Source organism: Lepidochelys kempii, chromosome 10, assembly GCF_965140285.1.
Source record: "Lepidochelys kempii isolate rLepKem1 chromosome 10, rLepKem1.hap1, whole genome shotgun sequence".
In the NCBI taxonomy this organism is placed as follows: Eukaryota; Metazoa; Chordata; order Testudines; family Cheloniidae; genus Lepidochelys; species Lepidochelys kempii.
In genome coordinates, this window is record NC_136389.1 from 49890795 (window position 1) to 49917330 (window position 26536).

The window sequence follows — 26536 nt, forward strand, 5'->3', positions numbered from 1 at the left end:
CACTGGGTGGACAGCAGAGGCAACACGTAACTGCACTCACCAGCCACCGCAGCGCATAGCCAGCACCAGCCAGAAACAGGATGGGGGCAGGCCCTGCTGGCCAAGACCCGGCACACAACAGGGGCTACATTGACAGACCAGCAGTGGGTGTGGCTGGCCCCACGAGCTGTATCCTCACTTCGCCACCAGCCTTACACACCCACACCCATCGTTGGCCACTGGACTCCCCGCCCCACTCACCACTGGTGGGTGGGCAGCTGGTGAGTGGGATGCAGCCAGCAGCAGGACCCACCAGTACTGATGCAGGGTGAGCCAGAAAATACAGGACAATTTGCTCGTTTTTATGAAAAAGTCAGGACATCTGCAGGAGGGCTTAAATACAGGACTGTCCCTTTAGAAGCGAGACATCTGGTCATCCTATTCATTACTCTTTTAGTTCATCATCTATTCACAGACCTCAAAGGATTTATCATTTTATAAATGCCTTGACGTATTGCCTTCCTACCAGAACTACCAAGAACTAGGTCCCTTTGGCAAGACTTGAGACTCTGGAGGAACCATCTGGCAACTAACAGCCAGATTCTTACGTTTCATTTTAAAGCAAATATACAGAGGCTTCAGCTACTGACTTTAAGAGAAGGGAATTGAGCATCCTTCAGGAATGAACATCACAGACTGATTACTGGCTTGTAGCCTTGTGCAGCTGCTGTTATGCTTCTAAACTAAGGACTCTGGGTTTCAGTGGTTCTGAGCAGCATGTGGCTCCATGGATTCGGAAGCTTTTATTTCCCCCAGTGCTAAGTTTAACTTCTGTGGTTAATCTTTTGCTATCACTTGCACATTTACAAGCTTCCAATGCCACAGCTTCCTGACAGCGGCAGCTCCTTCCTCTCTAATGGAAACTTACAGTGAGCCCCGGGGTTAAGCGAAGGAGAGGAGGAGGAGAATGGCCCATACTAGTCCTAGACAAATGCCTCTACCAGCAAAATACACATCCTATAGAAACTGAGGCAAAACAACAACTTACATAGAAGATGCTGGGAAGGGGATGGTGAATCCATCCATGCCACTGGTGTAACCACAGGAAACTGATATTGTTAAAGATGCCCATCTGATCCTTGCCAGCAAGCTACACCCGCCCACACACTAGCATTATTTCTGTTCTGCTGTTGTGGAAATATGTTTAACACCTCACATCTATTGAGTAGATAAAATCCTGAGCCATTGTCCCACTTATTAAAATAAAGAACAAAAAACAAACCTACACTTGCCATTTGAGGACCGAAGTAGGAGAGATACCTAGTAACCCCACTGACAGCTGATTGCCACCTGCTTTCGTGCAATGTCTTGAGAATTCAGGTCCTGATGGAAGCTTTTTTGCTGCTGTTGTGATAGAATCTCATTTATCCTTCCCCTGGTCTATGTCTGATAGCAATTGCTTCAGTCATATACTCCATACACAAGTCATAGCCCACAGCTGATTGAATTTTTCCAGGGAAGTTCCATCATATTCTGGAGGAGCCTTTCTAGGTGGGTTTTTTCTCTCCATTTAGTTTTGTTGCAAGCTGCTCATTCTAGTGTGGTCTTAGGGCTAGTCTACAGTCACTATACAGGCTCTGCCGAAACAGCTACACTTACACAGCTATTTGTGACATAGCCCAGCATCTGGTGACAGACGGAGTTTTTCTGCTGGTAGAGTAACACCACCTCCCCAAAAGACATTAGCTATGCCGACCACAGCACTCTTCTGTCAGCATAGCAGCGTCTACCCTGGGGGTTTGCCTGCATAGCCATGTTGACTAGGAGGTGGGGTCCCTAACAGGCATAGCTGTGCTGACAAAATTTTCTAGTGTGCATTGGCCTTCAAATTGCCGCTGGAGCCCCGGGCAGCGTGGGCCAGGCAGCGCGGAAGGGCTGACTGGGGGACACTGACCCCTCCCCCAGCCCCGCCCCTTCTGCCCAAGGCCCTGGCCCTTCTGGGGGTGCTAGAGTTTTCAATTTTACTTTCATCCCTGGCATACTGATTGTCTGGCTTCACCCACATAGTTTCTATTGGGCCATTTAGTGCACGGGAGGACTTACACAACATGTTGTGCTAGACATGTGTAGGAACCATGGATCTTGAAAGGTGTGTTGTGGGGGAAGTGTTGATCATTGTACCAGTGGTGATATGTATACAGACATTCTATAATTGTTCATTCCATAATTGTCTGGAAGCACCTGACAATAGTCACTGCTAGACATGAGATACCAGACGAGCTGGCCCACTGCTCTAGTAATAATAAGGCAATGTCTACATTCTCTGCACTGGGTCCCTTTTGTCTCATTATGAGGTCTGTGCAGACCACTGGAAAACGTGGCAAGCACAGCCTGCTCCGGACTAGCCACCTCTCAATGGCTAGCTGTGCTCCTGGACACAGGACATTATGGGTCAAGTTCAGTGCTATCCACAGGAAAGGGAGTATCCTTACTCGGCAAGAAAGTGAGAAATTCAACATCTGCTGTACACCAAGCCAGGGTATACTAGGTACCAGGTAACCAGGATTGCACACAATGGGAAATTTGGGCACACTTGTTTATCTCTCTGTAGTATTTCCTTAATCTTCCAAGGCTGACATTCAACACTTAATACCATCTCTAATGCTGGAAATGCAGTTAGAAATGCTGGGTAGCAGTGCGTTGTTAAAAAGCCCAAAGAAGAACCAAAGCTCCCTTTCATGCCCAAGAAAAGCTGCGCAGAGGAAATTAAACAAATTGCACACATGGTGCATCCCCCCGTGGAGCAACACACAATGCTGCAAATTGCAATAAGAACTTAAAAATGCAAGAAAGAAAACTTGGGAAAATAAAGCCAGATCTTTAACCCAATAGTTAACACTCATAACAGCTGCCAAAATATTCTATAATAAATTCCCAGGCCAAGTGCCAGAGAGAATGTGGGCTTGTCTACATGGTGCATTAGTCCTCACCAGAGCGGTGTAAATTTTAGATCCTGCTGGCACATGCTCAAAGTTCCCTTTGTGTGCATTAATGTCGTCCCATTTCAAGCAGACTGAGGAGCCACAGCAGTGGTTCTAGCAAATGTGCCTATCCTTCAACTGCTAGAAGTCATTCAAGTATTTAGTTGTAATGGAGTGATTGTTCTAATGTCTAATAAATGTAAGAAAAAAGTGATACTATATTCAAGACTAAATCATGATGCTCTCTGCACGAGTAATCTAGATTCTTGGCAACAAGAGGGAGCCATGAGTTTCTGCAGCACATCTACCCAAGAGGCAGGCAAAGGTTCCCTGAAGAACTATGCGGCTTCAGGTGGCAGGGCTGGTCCATTTAGGGGCATGGCTATGGCACTGCTTGGCATTCTTGCTGGAGTCCCTCAGGTAGTAATGGGACTAGCACACAATATTATTTTTAATAGCAGTGAGAGTGGACAGCTCGCAGTGATTCCTGAAGGGCTCTGGGCTACACCTGGTCCCCTCCTTATTCCCCTGCCTCAGTACCCGTCCGAGTGCAAACACCGGAATTCAGCCCTTAATGTCTGCAGGAATATCATCAGTAATTGAATTTGTATGGTTCTGTCTACATTCCTACCTAACAGCATGTGGAGGGGATGCCTTTGTCATTCACTTCTTTTGGAAAGTGAGTATGTACAGTGAGGATCTCAACGGATCTGCTTCCTGTTTGTTTCTTACTGACTTTACTGACAAAAAATGACGTTTTTACACATAGGCTGCTCTGGCTCTGCAGTGCTGTGGGAGAATGAGCTGGCTTCTGTTCTGCTTCACGCATCAGTTATTATCTGTCAAATACTGACCTCTGTTCTTTCAGTCTCTTAAGAGTCCCCACCCTGATTTTCAGATGTTAAGTTTAATTTTGCTGGGCTGACAATTAGAAGAAATATCTTTTAACTTTCAAATACAGTAAATTTGACATTGAAGCTAAATCACTAACGAATGGGGGAAGGGGAGAAGCAATTATGATTTCAAGTTATTTATTAATAAAGTGGCACCCTTGCAAGGTGCTCAGAATTCACATATTACATTTTATAATGTTCTATATAAAAATAAATTCTAAAAATAATTTCCCCAATGAAATAAAGTATATATTAGATCAAACTCTCTTACTAATTTCCTACATTAACTCCAGTTTCTGACCGCATACCAGAAGACACAACAATATATACATATTTGAATGATAAATTGTGGTTCTTCATTACAAATTTTGAAGGTCACTGCTAACGTTATTAGTTTCTTGTGAGATGACTTGGAAGTATATTTGTATTTAAAAGTGACAAAACAATTAAGCCATTTAATTTTTAAATATTAGGAGAATAAATAATATGAGTGCTAGATTTTGTCACAAACAGTATTTAACAGCTGTCTGAAATAAGAAGAGATGTCCATCTGTAAAGTCACTGGGATAATTTTATGTCTGTTTGCCAGGAAAGAGATTCCAATTAGGTGAAATTTAGAGGAACACAAAAGAGGATTTGCCCATAGTCATGTCACCAGAAAGGAGTATCTAATCTACCTTGTCCAGCAGATCTTAAATCTCTAACAAGAAACTGCTTGACAATTTTAGTGTAACTGAGATAATGGGTTTGCTGTAGCCCATGAAAGCTTATGCTCAACTAAATTTGTTAGTCTCTAAGGAGCCACAAGTCCTCCTTTTCTTTTTTTGAGATATTTGGGTATTGCTTTGAGCTTTTTCCATTACTAGTTTGAATCCATCTTGGTCTATGATCTAAAGCCAAAGGTTACCAAACTTTTTTCATGGGGTGGACCGCACCTTGAGTTAGACACAGTCCTGGCACCACCTTCCACTCCCATTCGCGATTGCTGAAACTTCCACCCCTCTCATTCATCATCTTTGTGGCAAAGTCAGCAATTGCTTACATGAGAAAGCACATATGGGGAAAGACTTGATGTCTTTTCCCCTTCCCTTCAGCTAAAAGTGAAGAGAGAGGGGAACCAGAACAATGTGACCAGATGGTTCTCTGTGGACCAGCATCAAGTGCTCCACAGTGCACAGCCTGGGAATCTCTCATTTAGAGGTTGTTGTTAAAGGCTAAGTCCTCCAAGGAGCTCTGCCCTCTGACCCCAATCCAGCAAAGCACTCATAAGAACATTCTGGATCTGACCAATGGTCCATCTAGCTCAGTGTCCCATCTCTGATGGTGGCCAGCGCCAAATGCTTCAGAGCCTGGGAATGAAGAGAACAAAGCAATATTGAATGATCCATCCCGTTGTCCAATCCCAGCTTCGGGCACTTGGAGGTTTAGGGACACCTGGAGCATGGGGTTGCATCCCTGATCATCTTGGCTAATAGCCATTGATAGACCTATTCTTTTTGAACTTGCACACCATCCCATGGCGACAAGTTCCACTCAAACCATGAGACTACCCACACGCCTAAATTTAAGCACATGCTTAAGTGCTTTAAGGATTGCAGGACTGAGCCTTAAGAGGGTATTTTGTGAAGTTTATTGCCTGCTCTGGGGATTCTTACTATATCTTCAATTTGGACCTCCCTGGAAAGTATTGTTGCTAACACTAAGTGCTGCATACACCTATATCAGCTGAGCTACTAGGTAGAAGCATAACTGTGACATTGCAGGTTTCTGCAGTACAAAGGAGATCATAACACAGGAAGAAAATTGAGAATAGTAGTTCAATATTTGTCCCCAATAATTTTAAATTTCAAGGTGGTATCAGCCTGTACATTGCTAAATAATACTTACTAAAGCATCCATCTGGTAAAGAATAAGCTTGATTAGAGCTCATCAGATAATGAAAAAGTTAATTCATTTCATTTGACTGGAAAAAAAAATCAAAATTCATCCAATAGATTAGTTGTAATGGTTCATTTAACCAGTGTATCCCTCTGGCTGCTGTGTTATGATCCCACTCAGAGCTCAATGTACAAAGGAGCCAAGGCTGTTACAACCCTACTACAAAGCTTGGGTTTTGACTCAATCTGTAGATGTTCTGGCGGCATTTGGTTCTGTTCCCTGTGTGTTGGCTAGGATGGCTGCTATCACATAAATGAGGCATTGTTCAAGATTCAAACTTCTGTGAGCCTTAGATGCTCAGGATAAGCTTCCTCTGTCCAATGGAAGTGTCTAGCCCACTGTGCAGTTTGTTACACGTGATCCACAGAGCATGTGAGTCTGCTCAGCTACAGAGGCTAGTTCTTTAGCTCAAGCTGTCCAGACTTGTGTTTGTTACACCGCAGTGGTTTCAGAACAGCTCTTCTCTGACACTAACACACTAACGTGGGGTTTGGAAGATGATGTGAGGCTTTTTGGTGTTGTTTTTTTTCTCCCCTGCAGCTTTGACCAATGCCACTTTTGGAACTGAGTGAAAAGCTTTTAACTTGCTGTCATAAATATAAAGGGAAGGGTAACAACATTTATGTATGCAGTAACACAAAATCCCTCCTGGCCAGAGGTACAGAATCACTTTACCTGGAAAAGGTTAAGAAGCTCAAATAACCTGGTTGGCACCTGACCGGAAGGACCAATGGGGAAAGAGGATACTTTCAAATCTGGGGGTGGGGGGAGAGGTTTTGTTTGTGCTCTCTTTGTTTGTTCCCTCTCTGGATGGAGAGAGAGACCAGGCAGGTAAAGCATCTTCTGAAAACATACTTGAAATGATACATCTAAAATTACAGAAATTTTAAGTAAAGGCAAGGAAATGTGTTAGATTATCTTTTGTTTTAGCTTGTGAATTTTCCCTATGCTAAGAGGGAGTTTTATTCCTGTTTTTGTAACTTTGAAGCTGAGCCTAGAGGGGAATCCTCTGTGTTTAAAATCTTTTTATTTACCCTGCAAAGTTACCTTCCACCCTGATTTTGCAGGTGTGATTCTTTTACTTTTTTTTTAAATAAAATTTTTCTTTTAAGAACCTGGTTGATTTTCAGTGTCCTAAAAACCCAGGGGTTTCATCTGTGCTCACTTTGTAACCAATTGGTTAGTATATTATTCTCAAGTCTCCCCAGGAAAGGGGGTGAGGGGGCTTGGGGGAATATTTTGGAGAAATAGGGACTCCAAGAGGCCATTTTCCTGAATTCTGGTCTAAATCACTTGGTGGTGGCATCAATATCATCCAAGGACAAGGAAAGGATTTGTGCCTTGGGGAAGTTTTAACCTAAGCTGGTAGAAATAAGCTTAGGGGTCTTTCATGCAGGTCCCCACATCTGTACCCCAGAGTTCAGAGTGCTGAGGGAACCCTGACACTTGACAATGCCTGGATTTGTGGTCCTACATTTCTCTTGCAACATCTCTCTCGTGTATTTCAGGTGGGATTTTCAAAGAGACCTAAGGGAGTGTAGGCACCCAAATCCCAGCCTAAAACAATGAGAAATGGGTCCATGCTACACAATCTGGATCTGAACTTCCTGACAGGTTGAGAGGTTGGATCCGGGGTTTGGGTTTAAGGGGGAGAGTGGCAGGAAACTCCACACAATTATCCTCAGAGTTTTCGGATAATCATCTCCTCAGGGTGGTGGTGCAAAAGTCAAGGGGTGATGAAGTGGGCAAGTTGGAATATATTTTCTTATTGCTGTTTTCTCTCCCACCTCCTTCCCCAGTGCTCTGTAGGTACCTCTCCTCATGCAATAAGGCTTTAAAAAGGGAACTGAGTAGCTGAAAAGTGTGGTTTTTCTAGTAGGTAGAAGTTTCTCCATAATAAATAACTTGGGTAAATGTCAGGACTGATTTGAGAACAATAACTCATAACTGGGTGTGTTTCACATAATGATTCACGTGGTGATTGGTGGCTGAGCTGTGGGAATTTGGATTATATAAAGAATCAGAGGAACCTGTGGGCAGAGCACCTTCTGTAGTTTCAATTCTCTACCCCTTTAGCAGGAATAAAGTGGTATCTGAGTGCTAAAACAGTGAATGTCTGGTCTCTTATCTCCTCTTAAAGGCTCTTGCTGAAGGTCCTTGCAGTGGTAATGCTCATGTCCTTACACCTAAGCAAATAAACCTAATGACTAATACAGTCCCTGTACCCTGTCAGTCTTGCATTAAAAATTTAAAAAAGAAGACAGCTTGGAACAACTTGAAATTCCAGTGTTTCTATATATCACTGCACCAGAACAAAGCTCCTAGACAGAAACAACTAATTTACAAAAAGAAAAGGAGTACTTGTGGCACCTTAGAGACTAACCAATTTATTTGAGCATGAGCGCTCATGCTCAAATAAATTGGTTAGTCTCTAAGGTGCCACAAGTACTCCTTTTCTTTATGCGAATACAGACTAACAGGGCTGTTACTCTGAAACTAATTTACAGCTGCTTAGAAGGAGGAGTGTTTTTGCAGGGCAGTTGGCCAGCATCAAACCTTTAGCACTGAGTTGTTAACAGGTAGTTCGGTAGCTCATCTCTGTATTGCAGAGACTAGGGGTAGTGGACTGGAGCACAGTAGAGGGGGGCTGGAAGTTAAGGGGGAGCATTTTTCAAGTTTGTTCCTTTATATTTTCAAGTGATGAAATCCTACTGGAAGAGGACAAAACTGTGACAAAACTAAAAAAATCTCAACCAGTTAATCAGAGCTTAGCTTTGGACAATGAACCTCTGCAAAATCCCCCACTAACTCCTTCAGTAAGAGGATCCTATATAGCCAGTCTTGTGTCTGAATACATATTCTAATGAGATATGCCCTTGCTTATCTAACCCTGTATAGAGACATTTAGGCCTGGTCTACACTAGGAAATCAGGTTGGTTATAACTATGTCGCTCAAGGGTATGAAAAACCCAGACCCCTGAGCAACGCAGTTAAACTGACCCAACCAACGGCATGGACAGTGCTAGGTCAACGGGTGTGAGAAGCAAAGATGAACAGTGCAGATAGAAAAGGCACCCCAGGAGTGTGACCATCACCCCCACAAACACACACCAGTTCAACTCCTCTCCAGAATACAAGGAATCAGCCCAGCCTGGGTCTGGTGTTGTTTTAACATCTGATTAATGACCTAGATGTAGGAATAGAGAGCACACTGATCAAATTTGCAGATGACACAAAGCTGTGGGGGGTGGGGCGGGGAATTGCCAATGCTTGGGAGGATAGAGCTAAAATTCAGAGGGATCTTAATAAATTGGAGAACTGGGCTGTAGACAACAAAATGAAATTCAACAAAGACAAATGTAAGGTGCTACACTTAGGGAAGAAAAACCAAATGCACAAATACAGAATGGAGGGTAACTGGCTTGGCAGCAGCACTGCTGAGAAGGATCTGGGGGTAGTGGTAGATAACAACTTGAACATGAGTCAGCAATGCAATGCTGTTGCAAAAAAAAGCAAATGCAGTTTTAGGTTGCATTAATAGAGGCATAGCATGCAAGTCATGGGTGGTGATAGCACTGTTCTATTCGGCACTGATTAGGCCTCAGCTGGAGTACTGTGTCCAATTTTGGTCACCAGTGTATAGAAAGGATGTAGAAAAACTGAAAAGGATCCAGAGGCAAGTGACAAAGATGATCAAAGGGATGGAATGCAAGCCATATGAGCAGAGGCTAGAGTAACTGGGTATGTTTTTTCAGTTGGAGATTAAGGGGGGGACATGATAGCGGTATTCAAATACTTGAAAGGCTCCATTAAAAAGATGGAGAAAAGTTATTCTCTCTTGCTACAGAGGGCAGGACAAGAGACAATGGGTTCAAACTACTGCACAGCAGATTTAGAGTAAATCTCAGGAAAAAACTTCGTAACTGTAAGAACAGTAGGACAATGGAACAGAATGCCTAGGAACTTTGTGGAAGTTTCTTCACTGGAGGTTTTCAAAAGGAGGCTGGATAGCCACCTGTCTTGGATAGTTTAGCCACAACAAGTCCTCCATCTTGGCAGAGGGTTAGCCTAGATCAGTGGTTCCCAAACTGGGGTTCACGAAATGTTACAGGGGGTTCTTGGAAAAAATTCCCTAATGGCAGACAGAGCTGTCTCTAGGGAGCCCCTGGACTTCCAAGAGCTAAGCAGATCAAAGCAAGCATATCTATCACACTGAGGAGATTTAAACTTCAAGACTCCTTATAAGAAATGGAAACGGAGGTGGATATTTTTTGCTGTCTTTAAAATTAAATAGGCAGCTAGTATTGGTTTTAAAATTATTACGAAGAACAAGTTTAACCTTTGTTGTAATGTGCGTTGTTTGCCTGGACTGCTCAAGACCTGAATGCTTGTGTAGGAGGAACTCTCTGAGTTGGCTTCTTAAATCGCTTCATGCTGTTCCTCATCTGATACTCCTTGATGAAACCTAGGAGCCTTGTCTTATAACAGGCTTATTCAAAGTGATACAAGCTATGAAAGTGAGATCCTGGAAGAGTGTAGCTGTTTTCATAATGTAATAAAAATACTGTAATGATAAATAATAATAAATAGTTTATAATAAGCATGTCATAAGAACAAATTTTATATTTCCAAGAGCACTGTTTTTATAATTTATACTCAGGTAAAGGAGACAATCCCTGGAAATATTCAATTTGGCCGGGGGGGGGGCAGTTTGCGAGACTTGACATTTTAGTGAAAGTGGTTCACAGGTGGTTAAAGTTTGGGAACCACTGACCTAGCTGACCCTTGCGGTCCCTTCTAACCCTATGATTCTAAATGCACAAAGCAAACTAACTACGCAGAACCTCAGAGTTACAAACACCTCAGGAACAGAGGTTGATTGTAACCCAGAAATGTTTGTAACTGAACAAAACGTTATGGTGGTTCTTTCAAAAGTTTACAACTGAACTTTCATTTAATGCAGCTTTGAAACTTTACTTTGTGGGGAAAAATGCTACTTTTAACCATCTTAATTTAAATGAAAAAGCTCAGAAACAGTTTCCTTACCTTGTCAAATCTTTTTTTAAACTTTCCCTTTATTTTTTTAGTAGTTTACGTTTAACACAGCACTGTACTCTATTTGCTTTTTCTGTCTTTGCTGGTGCCTGATTGCATTCTTCCGGTTCCAAATGAGGTGTGTGATTGACCAGTCAGTTCATAACTCTGGTGTTTGTAACTCTGAGGTTCTAGTCTACAAAAATCAAGACTTTTTTGCCAACTTCTTTTGTTTAGAATGAGTTTAGGGGATTACTTACAGCTACGGTTTGTGCAAAATGTTGAGATAAGTGAGATTTTCAAGGTAGTGGTGTTTCTGTCATCAGATGACTTATGCCTCAGTTTAATCAACAAAGCAAGGTTGTCCCTTGCTGGATAATCTAAGGACAGAGAAATCTGACTCAGTCACTTCCATCTATTTGTTATGGAGTGAGGCCAAAGAGTAATGTTGTTTTTCTGAGGGCATTTTGGTTTCTGGTAAATAAGGCTACGTCAAAGGTTCTTCCAGCATATTATTAGATAATATTTATTTAATCACACGAGAGAAACTGAAAATAAAATTTGGGGACGACTCTTGGTCTCAGTCTAATTTCTGTTAATAGTTAATATGCAGATATTACAAAACTCATGCCAAAAATCTTCCCCACGTTTATGTATCTGTTCCTCCCTGTTTTATTTCCAGTCTGTCTTCTTAGAAAAAAAATCTCCTGTCTTCAGATACATGTTCGGCTCCATCCTGAGCTGCAGCTGGGGGCAGAGCAGCATGAAGCAGTCAGACAGTTCTGAGCAGCTCAGATGTGGAACAAAGGTGAATCTAAGCCATCTTTTTAAACCTCCCTAAGTGGTCAGCCTGAGCAGATACCAAACTGTCCCTCAATGTCATTTAAAGCATCCTGGTCCTTATGTAAAATAGATAATAGACTTTCAGAGATCCATAAATATATTATTATTAAGTAGCCAGCCAGTGCCACTGTTGTGGGACAAAAAGATACCCCTTTGGAGGTGAAATTTTCTGTTTCCATAGTGCTTCAAGCACTTCCTGGCTTGAGGAGCAAGAGAGAGTCAAGGATTTGAACTAAGGAGTCCCCAGTTAGCGTGATAACAGTTCTGAGACAGCATGCTGGCTGCTGTAGTGGTTTGGAGATGTGAGACATCATCAACTGAGGACTAAAACTGAGACCACTCAATTCCCTTGAATTTACAACCTAAGCAGGATTTGATCCCAGATCTATAAAAGTTATGGAAAATATGTTAACCCACTACAACAGGTACATGCCTCCTTTCTCCTCACTAACAAACTTTTTCTGTCAATTCTTCTTGCAGAGCTTTTAAGTACAAACTGCTTCTTCATATTGATTCACTTACTCCTTCCTGAACTTGTTTCACTTTAAAGTCACACAGCCATTCTCTAGGCCTTTTCTCCATCTGAGCCTCAATTTTCTCAGTGAGAGATTTGTGTGTGGTAGATCTCCAGAATATGAAAGGACACATATTTAGGAAATTTTCTCCATTCCTTGTTGTATATGAGAATGAATTCAAGGATTTCCTCTGGCTCCTAGCAGAGATATCCACATGGCTAGATAGTCCTCTCAAACCACAAAATCTACATTTAACTTCAAAGATCTTGATCTTCCAAATGATTTTCAACACATCCTGTTACTCAGTATGATGCAACGTGTCAACTCAATCTATCAGGATGGTATGTCACAAAACCTGAAAAATTGTGCAATCTGACAACAAAAAGAAACTCCACACAACTAACAAGTGTTTCATGAAAAAATGGAACATTCCACTGGTACAACTTTGCTTTTTCAGGCAGAACCTGCCTACTATCCACACACAAATTGTGTTACATTGCTTATCCCAGAATAACTAAATTGCTTAGGAATGGACAGCTCTATTTTAGTAGGAAGTTTCATATGGACACATCCCCATTCTGATACAAGCTATGATATAAACACTTTCATATCAACATAACTGCATCCAGATTAGTGATTACACTGTATTGGTTTGAACAGCAAAAACTATTGTTTAGATCAGCCCTTACTAGCAGGCATAGTGGCATTGTGAATAGCTTCAGCTAACTAGAATGAAATGCCTGTTCAACTGGAAGAGAAAACCAGACAGCGCTGATCCTTAGGAAACTTTCTCTTTCGTCATAAGCCTTTCTGATATAAAACAAACTGATGCTGTAACTGGTCAGTCCTGTCCATTCCATTGTATGTCATGCTGTAAAGAACTGTAAGATTGTCTCTCTGCTCATAGGCGCCGACTTCCCCTCTTTCCCATGGGTGCTCGACCCCCCCCTTTCCCTCAGCCCCACCCCCACTCCACCCCTTCCATGAGTTCCCGCCCCATGCCAACTCCTTCCCCAAAGTCCCCGCCCCAACTCCTCCCCTTCCCTGCCCCTATTCCAACTCCTTCCCCACCCAGCCTCTTCCCCGCCTCCTCCCCTGAGAGTTCCCACTCCTCCCGGAGTGTGCTAATGCTGCCAAACAGCTTTTTGGCGGCGGCTGGGCAGGAAGAGCTGGTAGGCAGAGGAGTGGGGATGCCGTGCACTCAGGGAGAGGGGAGGAAGTGGGGCGGGGGGGAGCTTCACTGCCAGTGGGTGTAGAGCATCCACTAATTTTTCCCCATGGGTGCTCCAACCCTGGAGCACCCACAGAGTCAGCGCCTATCTCACTGCTCTCCATGTGACAGCCACATTTCATGTTGGTCAATTTCCTGAGGCTATCTCTCTGAGCACACTCTACTCACTGAGTAACCCCTCCCTGTGACCAAGTCTCACTTGGTTATTACCTCTTTGGTCTAATTTCAGTTGTTGGGTTTAGCGTGTAGGTGCTGAGTGGGGCTGGTGTTCTGTGATATACAGTCAATCAGGCGAGAGGATCTGGTGGTCCCTTCTGGCCTTAACCTCTATGACTCTCCTATTGTTCCCTGAGGCACTCGGAATTGTGATAATAGGATGGAACTATGTAACCAAGGGCTTGATTTTTGCTGCATTGAAGTCTCTAGGAGTTTTTATTGTTTGTATCACAGGAGTGACTAGAACCCCCCAATCAAGGTTGAGAGCAAGATTAGACTCCAAGTTTGTATTTGTCCTTTGTTCCTTTTTGTTAAAGAGAGCCTAGCTGAGAATTCCAATCATTGTTTTACATGTGAGGCCTCCTTGAGGTTTTCAGAATGGAATGAAAACACAACTCAGAGCAGAAAGAAAACATTTTGTCAACAACAAATTATGTCATACGAACCTAACAGCTTTCTTTGAGAGGGTAACAAGCCTTATGGGGGACGGGGAGTGGTAGATGTGGTATATATTGACTTTTGTAAGGCTTTTGATACTGTCCCACATGACCTTCTCATAAACAAGGTAGGGAAATACAGCCTAGATGGAGCTACTATAAGGTGGGTGCATAACTGCTTGGAAAACCATTCCCAAAGAGTAGTTATCAGTGGTTCATAGTCAAGCTGGAAGGGTGTAATGAGTGGCGTTCTGCAGAGGATTGGTCCTGGGTCAATATCTTCATAAATTATTTAGATAATGGGATAGAGTGTACACTTACTCCAACGAGAAACTGCTGAGCTTGAATTAATATGCAAACTAGATACCATTAACTTGGGTTTGATAAGAGACTGGGAGAGGCTGGGTCATTACACATATTGAATCTATTTCCCCATGTTAAGTATCCTCACACCTTCTTGTCAACTGTCTAAATGGGCCATCTTGATTATCACTACAAAAGTTTTTTTCTCCTGCAGATAATAGCTCATCTTAATTAATTAGCCTCTTACAGTTTGTATGGCAACTTCCACCTTCTCTGTATATATATATATATATATATATATATATATATCTTCTTACTATATGTTCCATTCTATGCATCCGACGAAGTGGGCTGTAGCCCACGAAAGCTTATGCTCTAATAAATTTTTTAGTCTCTAAGGTGCCACAAGTACTCCTGTTCTTTTTATAAAGTTTGCAGATGATACCAAGATGGGACGTGTTGGATTAAAATTCAAAATGATCTGGCAAACTGGAGAAATGGTCTGAAGTAGAATCATAGAATATCAGGGTTGGAAGGGACCTCAGAAGGTCATCTAGTCCAACCTCCTGCTCAAAGCAGGACCAATCCCCAATTTTTGCCCCAGATCCCTAAATGGCCCCCCTCAAGGGTTGAACTCACAACCCTGGGTTTAGCAGGCCAATGCTCAAACCACTGAGCTATCCCTCCCCCCCTAAAGTAAATAGGATGAAATTCAATACAGACAAATGCAAAGTACTATGCTTAGGAATGAACAATCAATTGTACGCATACAAAATGGGAAATGACTACCTAGGAAGGAATACTGTGGAAAGAGATCTGGGGGTTATAGTGGATCAGAAGCTAAATATTAGTCAACAGTGTAACACGGTTGCAAAAATAGCAAACAACATTTTGATGTGTATTAGCAGAAGTGTTGTAAGCAAGATACAAGAAGTAATTCTTCCACTCTATTCCGCACTGATAAGGCCTCAACTGGAGTATTGTGTCCATTTCTGTGTGCCATATTTCAGGAAAGATGTGGACAAATTGGAGAAAGTCTAGAGGAGAGCAACAAAAATGATTAAAGGTCTAGAGATATAACTATGAGGAAAGATTGAAAAAATTGGGTTAGTTTAGTGTGCCCTTAAGTGTCCAGCCCTCTCCTGGACAGCTCAGTGAAATAATAAGGGTCATTTGTTCCTCTAAAGACACAAAAATACATCCCAGCTTATCAATGTAGCGGGGGTGAATACATTCTTCCCTTGAAACACCTCACTGAGTTGGTTTATAATAAAATAAAACAAATTTATTTACATAGAACATAGATTAAGTGATGCTAAGTAGAAGAAATAAAGTTAGAAAGGGTTACAAGTAGGGCTGTCAAGCAATTAAAAAAATTAATCAAGCAATTAAAAATTAAAAAATGATTTAAAAAATCGTGCAAAAATCGCACTGTTAAACAGAATACCATTTATTTAAATATTTGTGGATGTTTTCTACATATTCAAATATATTGATTTCAATTACAACACAGAATACAAAGTTTACAGTGCTCACTTTATATTTATTTTTGATTACAAATATTTGGACTGCAAAAAACAAAACAAATAGTATTTTTCAATTCACCTAATACAAGTACTGTAGTGTAATCTCTTTATCATGAAAGTTGAACTTACAAATGTAGAATTATGTACAAAAACAAACTGCATTCAAAAATTAAACAATGTAAAACTTTAGAGCCTACAAGTCCAATCAGTCCTACTTCTTGTTCAGCCAATCGCTCAGACAAACATGTTTATTTACATTTGCAGAAGATAATGCTGCCTGCTTCTTGTTTACAATGTTACCTGAAAGTGAGAACAGGCGTTTGCATGGCACTGTTGTAGCCAGTGTTGCAAGATATTTACATGCCAGATGTGCTAAAGATTCATATGTCCCTTGATGTTTCAACCACCATTCCAGAGGACATGTGTCCCTGCTGATGACGGGTTCTGCTTGATAACTATCCAAAGCAGTGGGGATCAACGCATGTTCATTTTCATTTCATCATCTAAGTCAGATGCCACCAGCAGAAGGTTGATTTTTCTTTTTTGGTGGTTTGGGCTCTGTTGTTTATACACTGGAGCGTTGCTCTTTTAAGACTTCTGAAAGCATGCTCCACACCTCATGCCTTTCAGATTTTGGAGGGCACTTCAGATTCTTAAATCTTGGGTCAAGTGCTGTAGCTATCTTTAGAAATTTCATATTGGTAGCTTCTTTGCATTTTGTCAAATTTGCAGTGAAAGTGTTCTTAAAATGAACAACATGGCTGGGTCACCATCCGAGACTGCTATAACATGAAATATATGGCAGAATGCGGGCAAAACAGAGCAGGAGACATATAAATCTCCCCCAAGGAGTTCAGTCACAAATTTAATTAACATATTATTTTTAATGAGGCATATGAATCTTTAGCACATCTGGCACATAGATATCTTGCAACGCCAGCTACAAAAGTGCCATGCGAACACCTGTTCTCACATTCAGATGACATTGTAATTAAGAAGTGGGCCGCATTATCTCCCATAAATGTAAACAATCTTGTTTCTCTTAGTGATTGGCTGAACAAGAAGTAGGACTGAGCGGACTTGTAGGCTCCAAAGTTTTATGTTATTTTGTTTTTGAGTGCAGTTATGTAACAAAAAAACCCTACATTTGTAAGTTGCACTTTCATGATAAAGAGATTGCACTACAGTACTTGTATGAGGTGAATTGAAAAATACTATTTCTTTTGTTTATCATTTTTACAGTGCAAATATTTATAATAAAAAATAATATAAAGTGAGCACTGTACATGCTGTATTTTGTGTTGTAATTGAAATTGATATATTTGAAATTGTAGAAAAACATCCAAAATATTTCATAAATTTCAATTGGTATTCTAGTGTTTAACAGTGCAATTAATCACAATTAATTTTTTTGAGTTAATCATGTGAGTTAACTGCGATTAATCGACAGCCCTAGGTACAAGCAGATAAAAGTGAAAACATCTAAAAGTCTAAAACTTAATCTAGCAAGTTTTGGTTCAAGGGTTTGCTTAGGATGGTCTTTCTCACCCACAGTCTTCCAGCAAGATGGTGCCTGACTTTTTCTTTGGTCAGGATCTCTCCTAGAGGCCCAAGGGTGCTGGTGCCTTTGTCTTCATAGGGGAAAGAGAGAGAACTTGAAGTTCTCTGCCCCTTTCCTTTAGAGTCCAGTAGGCCTTTAAAGTGAATTCTTCTGAGGGTTATCCTTCAAAGTAAAGTTAATTCATGCAGTAAAGAAGGCGACCTGGAGTCTGGTGGTGAAGGAGGCGCCATAGTTTTCTTTCCCCATGTATTTTTGCTGAAATCCAAATTGATCTGTTTCCTGCCATCCCTCCCGCTGCTGTCTTGAGGACCCTGTTTAATACTTATATGTAAATTGAGAGAAACACATATTTCTTTGTTTAGGATAGACCGTTTAACAACTTTTGCCTAGAAAGGGCTGTCTGCTTTTGAACATGTGCTAATAACATCATACAGGGAGAATTCATAACTGCACATATGATGTTGCTACATACATTTCACTATGATATTATTGACCAGCAAGTTACTAGTTTTACTAGTTACAAGTCACCAGGCATGTTTTATACAAAGAGTATTACAATGGTATATAGGGTGTGAATACAGGGGTGCTTTAGGTCACCACCAGCCAACCTGCCCAAAGGTTTGAAAAAGCTGTTACTTTACAAATCTTTTTTTTATTTGCTCTTGCCTCTATATAGAGGAACAAGAACCGATGTCTCTAAGCCCTCTTTTAACTCTTGCTCTGAATAGCTCTTTGCTACTGAGTTTGCTAAGGCATTATAGCAATTTGCTCCTGTTTTCCTTCAAGACAAAGATAAAGATGCTTCAAGACTGCTCAGCTGCAGCCATGGAACTTTTCAATTTCTGAGACTTGTTCAGTGAGGTTTCTTAACACATGGAAGCAGAACTGAATTCCATTTCTAGTAAAACGGTAACTTTTTAAGGCACTGAGAAACTGCTGGAACTTGGATGCATATTTTCAACATTATTTTTTCTTATCCTGGACCTCTAAAGTAATACAGAATGATTACAGTGCTGCGTTATGTATCTTCAGTGTTTGATTCAGCCCAGATGGAATCCTGAAGTCCTGTCGAAATAGTATTGTCAGCTTTATGTTATTTGACTGTAGTTGCTGAGAAATGTTTTACAACAAAAAACAGATGAGCCGCCTGAGATTAAACAAGTGTATTACATACCATCTGACAGGCAGAATCCACCTTGCTGCACTATGGCATGAAAGTAAAACCAAAAAATGACATTGGTGAAATAAAGACAGAGGACGGAACCAAAAATCTGCTGTTTCCTAAGCAACCTGATGTGCCATCCATACAAATGCCCAGTGAGTGTCAAAGACCATTCCACAGCATCTTCAAAGCAGCACAAGGGAACATACCCCTTAAGTTAGGTGATGCAATACATTTTCTCGCTACTTCGCTTGAATCATTGCAAACTTCAATGAAGCAGGTATGTGGCTGTGCTACTATGATCCAATCCTGGCAAAGTGAGACATGAGGTGGGGAGGAGAAGCTTAATGATGCAGTCCACAGTGGGGGGAAAACTTAAGAGATTAGATCTTTGAATCTAATTGATTTTACTATATAAGAGAACAAGTTTTCCAGCTGTGGGTCAGCGGCATTTGTACAAAGCTATGCCAGCCTAATAATAATTGAATTTGGATGTGAAGAGAATGTAGGAAGCACGAGTAAAGAAAATATATTGCCCATTTGTGCCCAATAAAGTGTAGAATTGAGAGAGGGTTGTCATTTTGAGTGCCGGGACCAACTGCACAAGTTGTTTGTGACAACTAGAAGGTCTGAGTGGTGGTGGCTGAAATGGTAGTGGTTAAACAGCATTGAATAAGAGCTCCATGACTCTTGCTCTGAACTTGAATATTCTTATGATAAGACACTGTTTCTTGTTGCAAAACACTGAAAATACTGTTTTAATTTGAAGTAACTCTTTCTGTTACTGTCGCAGTCTCTGTCCTGCTACATTCGTTTAAACGATTTAAAAACCTTTCTGTGTAGATGTCAAATAATGTTAAAAATTCTTATGTTAAACTTCCAAACTGGGTTTACAGTCTCATCCTCTGGGTTCTTCTTCTTCTTGAATCATTGAGGTCACTTTTGAGCAAGATAGTGGTTCTCCAGATTAAGCTCAGGAAGCAGGAGCAGTATTATTGTAGACTGTATTCTCACCAGTACCTGCACTTTTTATGCATGAACTCACTTTTGCGGTAGAGATGTTGGTCAGAAAAGGAACCATTAGCTCCAGTCTATGTTTAACAGTTGGTGTTGACTGTCTGTTATTTCTCTTCAAAATTAACTATCCCCAAAATAACTTGAGTACTAGTCTCATATGACAAGATCATTTGTTCTGATAAGTTTGCTTATCAAAGGGATCCTGCAGACTATAGAACACAGCACTTTAGCACCTTTTCTGTTGGCCAACATACAGTACAATCCCAGATGTATACCATCAGAGTAGTTCCATTTCTCAGTTTTGTATTCCAAAAGCATAGACAATGTGTCCCACCATTTTCCTGGCTTTCAAGATTTTTCTTTTTATGGAGTCCGGACACCCACAGCAAAGCCATTCTTCATTAGTTCAACGTTTCCCTTTCAAAGCTTTCATAATGCTGCTTCTGAAAATTGGCGGATGGCCCTTTTCATTTGTTGATTGCTCCATGTATATTTTTTTTATTTCACTCCCTTTAGAAAGGCCCAGACTCCTCTTAAATTGCTTTGGGTACTCACTATCTAGTCAAAAAGTGGGGCTCCCCAGTTTGCAATAATATTTCTGTGCTAATGAAATGTTTCTGTTCCCCTTGGACCTAACTCGAGTCTGCTGAAACTCTGGCTGTATTGAATTACTATGCTGTATCTACAAATATTAAAGCTCGTAAGGCCACTGTGAAATGGACAAGTGCTATGCTTGTTTTCCAGACGAGTAAACTGAGACTAAGTGACTTGCCTCCAAGATCACAAAGCGAATCTATAGCAAAAATAGGAAAGAGACCCAAGAGTCCTGACTCCCAGATGCCTGCTCTAAACACTGGCCTGCACTACACTTCCAGATGCTTTATTCTAATAGTTTTCACCAAAAGAAATCAAAACAATATTAGACTGAACTAACCTGTTCTTCTAGTGGCAGGAGGAATAAGCTTATAGGAGCCAACAAGCTCTAACTGTTGCATGTAAAATCCAGTGCACTGAAAATGTACTACTAACCTAGTCCATTGTGATGAAATAAAGCTAATATAGCTAGACTATCCTGGGATGGAGATCTGCACAACCATTCACTTCGTTCTTCTGCGCAGGAAGGGCCACAGATCCTATTCAATGGGTTTCTAGCCTCTCCCTTGCTGCTGTGGAAACAAATTAAACTCTGCAAACTGTGGCTGTCTTTGCCGGGGGGTGAGGGAGGGAGAGTGTGTTTTTACAGAGATAGCTACTGCAATGTAAAATCCTAGTGGAATCAAGCCACAGGTAGCTTTTACTTCAGTGTAGAGAGTCTAAATCAATACCAGGTGGACATTCATGTAGCTACATCAAGGTATTTGACTCATTCCTACACATAAATGCAATCTTTTCCAGCTCTTTATTATTATTATTATTTATTATTACAGGAAAGTAGGCAAACATCTTGAGTGTCAAATGGTTTCACCATGTAAAAAGAGCCTCCTTGTAAAATAAAATATCAATCAGAACAGTGTGTACTAAGTATTGTGTATGCTAAGTCTCTCACACAGTTTTCATTATGCCTGTGGAAACGTTGAAGTCTTAGGTTTATTTCTGCGCCTGCATATCACGGGCCACAGGCTCATTAGAAATGAAAACTTTTACTTTAGCCATCTGTGTACAAATAGCATACCTATGTGCAGAAACATTGAGAGCCACCACAATGCCAAAGTAATGTTTGAGGTTCACCTAAGCAGTAGATTTTGCAGTGTATCTTGCACAGAATGTATTTAAAGTTATGAGAGAGAGAAATCAGCTTGTTTGCCAGTAACACTTGCTAATACTTTTCACTCTGAACAACCAGAAATTGAGAGTGCTGTGCTCAGTCCAGGGTTGAGAAGCAAGAACCTCATGTTGCTGGTCAAATTTTCAATAGCGCCTGAATGATTTAAAACTAGGTCCCACATTTAGGAACCTCAATTCTAGTGACTATCAATGAGATTTAGATTCCCCAGGGACTGATTCAAACCCCGCTGAAGTCAATAGGAAGTCTTTCTATTGACATTAGTGAACTTTGGATCATGCCCTAAGTGCCTAAGTCGCTTGAAAATGAGACCGAGGCTCCTAAGTCACGTAAATGTTTTTGAAAATTATACTCTGTCTTCCAAGATGATTAAGGAACAGCATTGAATGGTGCCAGTAAAAGCCGTATCCAGTTCCTGGCCAGAGTTAGCTGCACTGCAAGGCTTTGATGGTGGGGATGAGCAAGTCAAAAGAAAAGGAAATAGGGCCTGCTCCTGCTCCATTGCAGTCAGTGGCAAAGCCCCAAGTGATTTTAATGGATCAGCATCAAACGGGTGAGGACGAAAAGGTGACCCTCAGGATTCCTAGCAGTGAAAAAACAATGGAAGGAAATCCTGAATTTGTACACTTAATTGTGCGTATCTTATTGTATGTATCTCTGCCCACTAATGTAACTCTACAGAAATGAAATTCAGCTGGTACCATGCAGGCGCAACAGCTAACACAAAGTTATCTTCTACTCTGTGTGTGCTGGTGAGATGGAGAGAGAATGGCACTGCTACCTTGGTATTACATAGTAATTATAAAGCATTCACCTGCTAGTAAATGCTACACTTGAGTTAGCAAAATGGTTTTATAAGTAAGTGCCTATTTTCTCACCCTCAAAACATCCCAAATGGTGTTACTCTATAGATTGGAGCATGGGACACTTCAGCCAAAAAAGCAAATTTTACTGAGCATTTGACCAAATTCACTTCAGCTGTTGTTGAGTTTGTAGACAATTTTAAAAATACTCTGCATTTAAAAAAAATTCTATTGACTTTTGTTTTCCCCAAGTCCAGTTTACAGCAAAAATGGCTGAAGCGTGAAATTTAGCAAAGTAATTTCTGTGCTAAATTTTCCATATGTTTGATTGTGGGGAGGAAATGAAAAATTAAACCAGTTGTAATGATTCACTTTCCGGAAAGAGGGCTCAGCTTTAAAAGTACTTAGGCAACACTTAGGAGGCAGGGTGAACTGCGTGTTTTCTCTGCCCAGGCCTATAGACAAAGATCTGCTGCTCTCAGGACACGTATTCACTGCAAAAGTGTGTATGAGTGGACATTCTGTAATATAACGCAAAAAGAAAAGGAGGACTTGTGGCACCTTAGAGACTAACAAATTTATTTGAGCATAAGCATTCGTGAACTACAGCATCCGATGAAGTGAGCTGGTTTTTAAGGCGCTATCTTAAGATAGCTACCATGAGGTAAAAACCACCTTGTTTTATCATGTAGACATAGTCACAGCTGTTGGCGCCAGTTGAATGTGGGAGATGAATCTCTCATTGAAAGAGACACAGCAAATCTCTTCCAAAACCTGTCTTGCTTTTGGACATAGCAGAAACTCATGGATGGGAAATTAACTGCTGATCTTGTGATTTATAGTGCCTAACTGTGAAGTGTTCACATATTGTGCAACATCCTGTACATTCTAAGTTTTTGTTTTAGTTTTTTTCATTGTGAAGATACAGCCACCGGATGCGTTTCTACCTTATTAACTAAGCCCTGCAAAAAAACTCTTTGTAGCCAAACAATAGCAAAAACAAAGGTATGTTCACTTTAAGGAGGTGTAAACTTCAAAGCCTAGTAGGAATTATTCAAATACTAACATTCCAAAATACAGGCAATGGGCTTTTACTGGGAAAAAACACAACCAAAACCTTGCTAGGGCCAGATTATCAACTGGCGTAAATTAGCATAGCTCCATGGACTTCCACAGAGCAATACTGATTTACTCCAACTGAGGATCTGGCCCCTAGAAAGTACATGCAAAAAAAAGTAGTATACAAATTTTAAATTGCACAGTTTAAAAAGAAGTCTCAAAATGCAGAAGCTGAAGTTCCTACAGTAGCGTGACTAGCTACATTTCCCAACCCTGAATATTACACTGTACATTTACCAACCTTAACAGAAAAACAGGCCTGGAAAATCTATCCTAGGTGCACCCACGGCTGTGTTAGCATTATGATAGGAACTTTAATTTTTGTATTTTGGGGTTCTATTTTATCTGCTCAAAACTCCTCCTGTGGGAAACCCTCTGGAGATGATCAAAGGGAGGAAAGCTCACCCAGGGAAACCACTGGCACTTACCCCAGGAAAGAGCCCAGTGGCTGGCCTGCAGAACTGTGGATTCTCCAATAGTCATTGGAGATCAGGGTCATCAGTGCAGAAGGCCTGTGCTTCAACAACAGCTCCAGCCAGGGCCTGCTGTGTGCCCCTTCTCCAGTAACCAGGCTTTGCAACTCCCGCAGAGATAAGTTGCTAAGGAGTTGGACTCCCTTTCAGGAGCGTAATGGCGGGGAAATGCAGGGAAATGGAGTTTACCTACTTTGCATTTGGGGAATATGGAGTTTAGTTCAGGTTAGCCATTTCTATTTTTTTACCTCTACACCACTTCTCCTTTTTCCTTATCTCCCCTACTCAACCCTACCCTACCCTCTCCATTTCTCCCACAGGGGGTACAATGTGCTGTGGGTGTGGTATGAAAGTTAATACAGCATCAGGATTGAATTAAATTTTATGTGGATTCTCCTCAGGCTTGGTGAGGGGATGATGGGGGTAGTGCACTCATCTTCACTCCCTTCAAAAATGTAGATTCCCGATCCTTTGCAGGTGCTTTCCAGGCCTGGGGGATAGGCGAGGAGGGAAAGAGGGGTGGGGAAGAACTGTCATTTTCAGCCTGTAAAGTCATACAGCATTAGTTGTTTTTCTTAAAGCACCAGCTTCTGCAGTCACGGGATTACTTACAAATCTCAGCTTTCATTTAAAAAAACAAATGGTTTCTAACCCTTGTGTTTGCAGAGAAAAGATTGAAAACATGACAACGAAAGGCTCGGAAATCAAAAGGAAAATTAATACACCCCACCCGCACAAATTATTATTTCTGAAATTCTCATGATTTTAAGTCCATCTCCATTTAAAAAAAGGGGGGGGAGACCTTGACGCATGATCTCATGGTTTGGGATACTGAGCCCCTTAATGCAACATGAATGACCTTCTGCAGGTCTAAGTTAGATATACAAACAGCAGGTGGGTGCATCGCAAGGTTCTGTGTGGGGCTGCTAGTTTGGCTGAGGCTTCAAAAATTCTGAAAGCAAGTATTAGAGAAATCATAATATCATTAGCAACAGTTCACCTGCTCAGAGTAGCAACTCCCTAACTCCAACAACTCACTACAAGCAAGTGCTCTTGGGGCTGCATGACAAACTAAGCCTTGTTCCTTTCAAAAGGGTTTGAGTACTTAGTTTAGAAATAAAGCATCAGAACTGTACCTGTCATATAGTCCAAGTCGACCATAACACTTTACAACGTGTCTTTCTTTCAAAGGTTAAATGGTTATCATAGCAAACAGTGTGTTTGGGCCGGGGGGGGGGACTTAATCTGCTTCTAAACTCAGTTTGAAGAGTGAACCATTAATAAATTAATAGAAAATCTCTTTAGATATATAAATGAAGCTATAACACAGGAAATATAGAGGAACTGCACACTTACCCAAAATGCATCTTTGAACTGCAGCTGTGTCATGCCTATTGATTTATGGAGGGGGGGAAAATCCTTGAACTGGTTTGCTCTGAGAGCAGAGTAGCAGCGGCACTCAGCTTTGCTGCTGTTACTATACACCAGCTAGAGCAGAAAGTGAAACACTTCCACAGTCCTGTCTCTTTCAAAATGAAAAACAGCACTGGGCAGTTTGAGGAAGCTCCATCTGCTACTGTGAAGAGAAAAAAACTCACTAACAAAAAAAAAACCCAGAAAAACAGCCTAGCTCCAAACCTGTTTCTCTTCTGGTAAACAGTTAATATTGAAATGAGGAAGCAGAGGGATGTCAAATGATGTCAGTCTGCTCCTCGCCGTGTGTGCATGTGAGCTACAGGCAAAAAAAAAAAAAAAAAGGTGATCACAGGATCTGATCAACTACACAAAGAGAGAATACAATAAAAAAATAATAAGGAAACCAGCATAATAGAAAGAGACAAACCAGGTAGGAAATCAGATTAAAATAGTCACTTGCTGAGGAGGCATTGCAGAAAAAATCATGCACCACATTTCTTCATAATCTTTTTGGCAGAAGTTCGTACCCACACACGCACAGGAAGTGTAGCTGCAAAGTTACATTTTGCAGCCCCTTAGCAGGACTGAGGAAATCACAATGTCTTCATTGCAAATATATATATTTCTCTGATTTGCAAACTGCCTTCATACAGATGTCTTTGTGACTATAAAAAAAATAAAATATAGCATGCACACTGCCATTGGAATGCGAATCTGGAGCTTTCTCCTGACATCATTGTGTAAGAAATTTTAAAATGTGATGATTCAGTAAAATGAGTGTTAGCAATGCACCCTGTGTGATCTGTCAAGTCATTTGCATATAAAATATTAAGGGAGACACTGTCTCATTTACTAAGAAGCTGGATAAGTGAGATCTACAGGTAAACTCCAAACTCTTTAAAAAGTGAGGAGTGAGTGAGAGGTTAGTTGGAGTTACCAACTAACCAGCACAGAGGTAACAACTTACCAGCACAGAGGTCTGAAGTTGTTAACCATTTTGAAGAGCAGACATCAAGTTGCAGTGGGGGAGGTTTAGATTGGATATTAGGAAAAACTTTTTCACTTTGAGGGTGGTGAAACACTGGAATGCGTTACCTAGGGAGTTGGTAGAATCTCCTTCCTTAGAGGTTTTTAAGGTCAGGCTTGACAAAGCCCTGGCTGGGATGATTTAACTGGGAATTGGTCCTGCTTCGAGCAGGGGGTTGGACTAGATGACCTTCTGGGGTCCCTTCCAACCCTGATATTCTATGATTCTATGATCTAATCTAGCAGTGTACAGAACACCTTGCCCACTGAAGCACTGAAA

The 26536-nt window shown here is 41.1% G+C and overlaps 1 protein-coding gene across 4 annotated transcripts in view; it reads right to left on the reverse strand.

Annotated features, from left to right (window-relative positions):
* Nucleotides 1-25518, reverse strand: part of PSTPIP1 (proline-serine-threonine phosphatase interacting protein 1) — a 95591-nt gene extending 70073 nt beyond the window's left edge. For all 4 annotated transcript variants that reach the window (XM_073303504.2, XM_073303502.2, XM_073303503.2 and 1 more), the window contains exon 1: nucleotides 25171-25518. In XM_073303504.2, coding sequence (XP_073159605.1) covers nucleotides 25171-25203 — 33 coding nt within the window. In that variant the 5' untranslated portion in view covers nucleotides 25204-25518. The remainder of the gene's footprint in view (nucleotides 1-25170) is intronic.
* Nucleotides 25519-26536: the final 1018 nt, after the last annotated feature.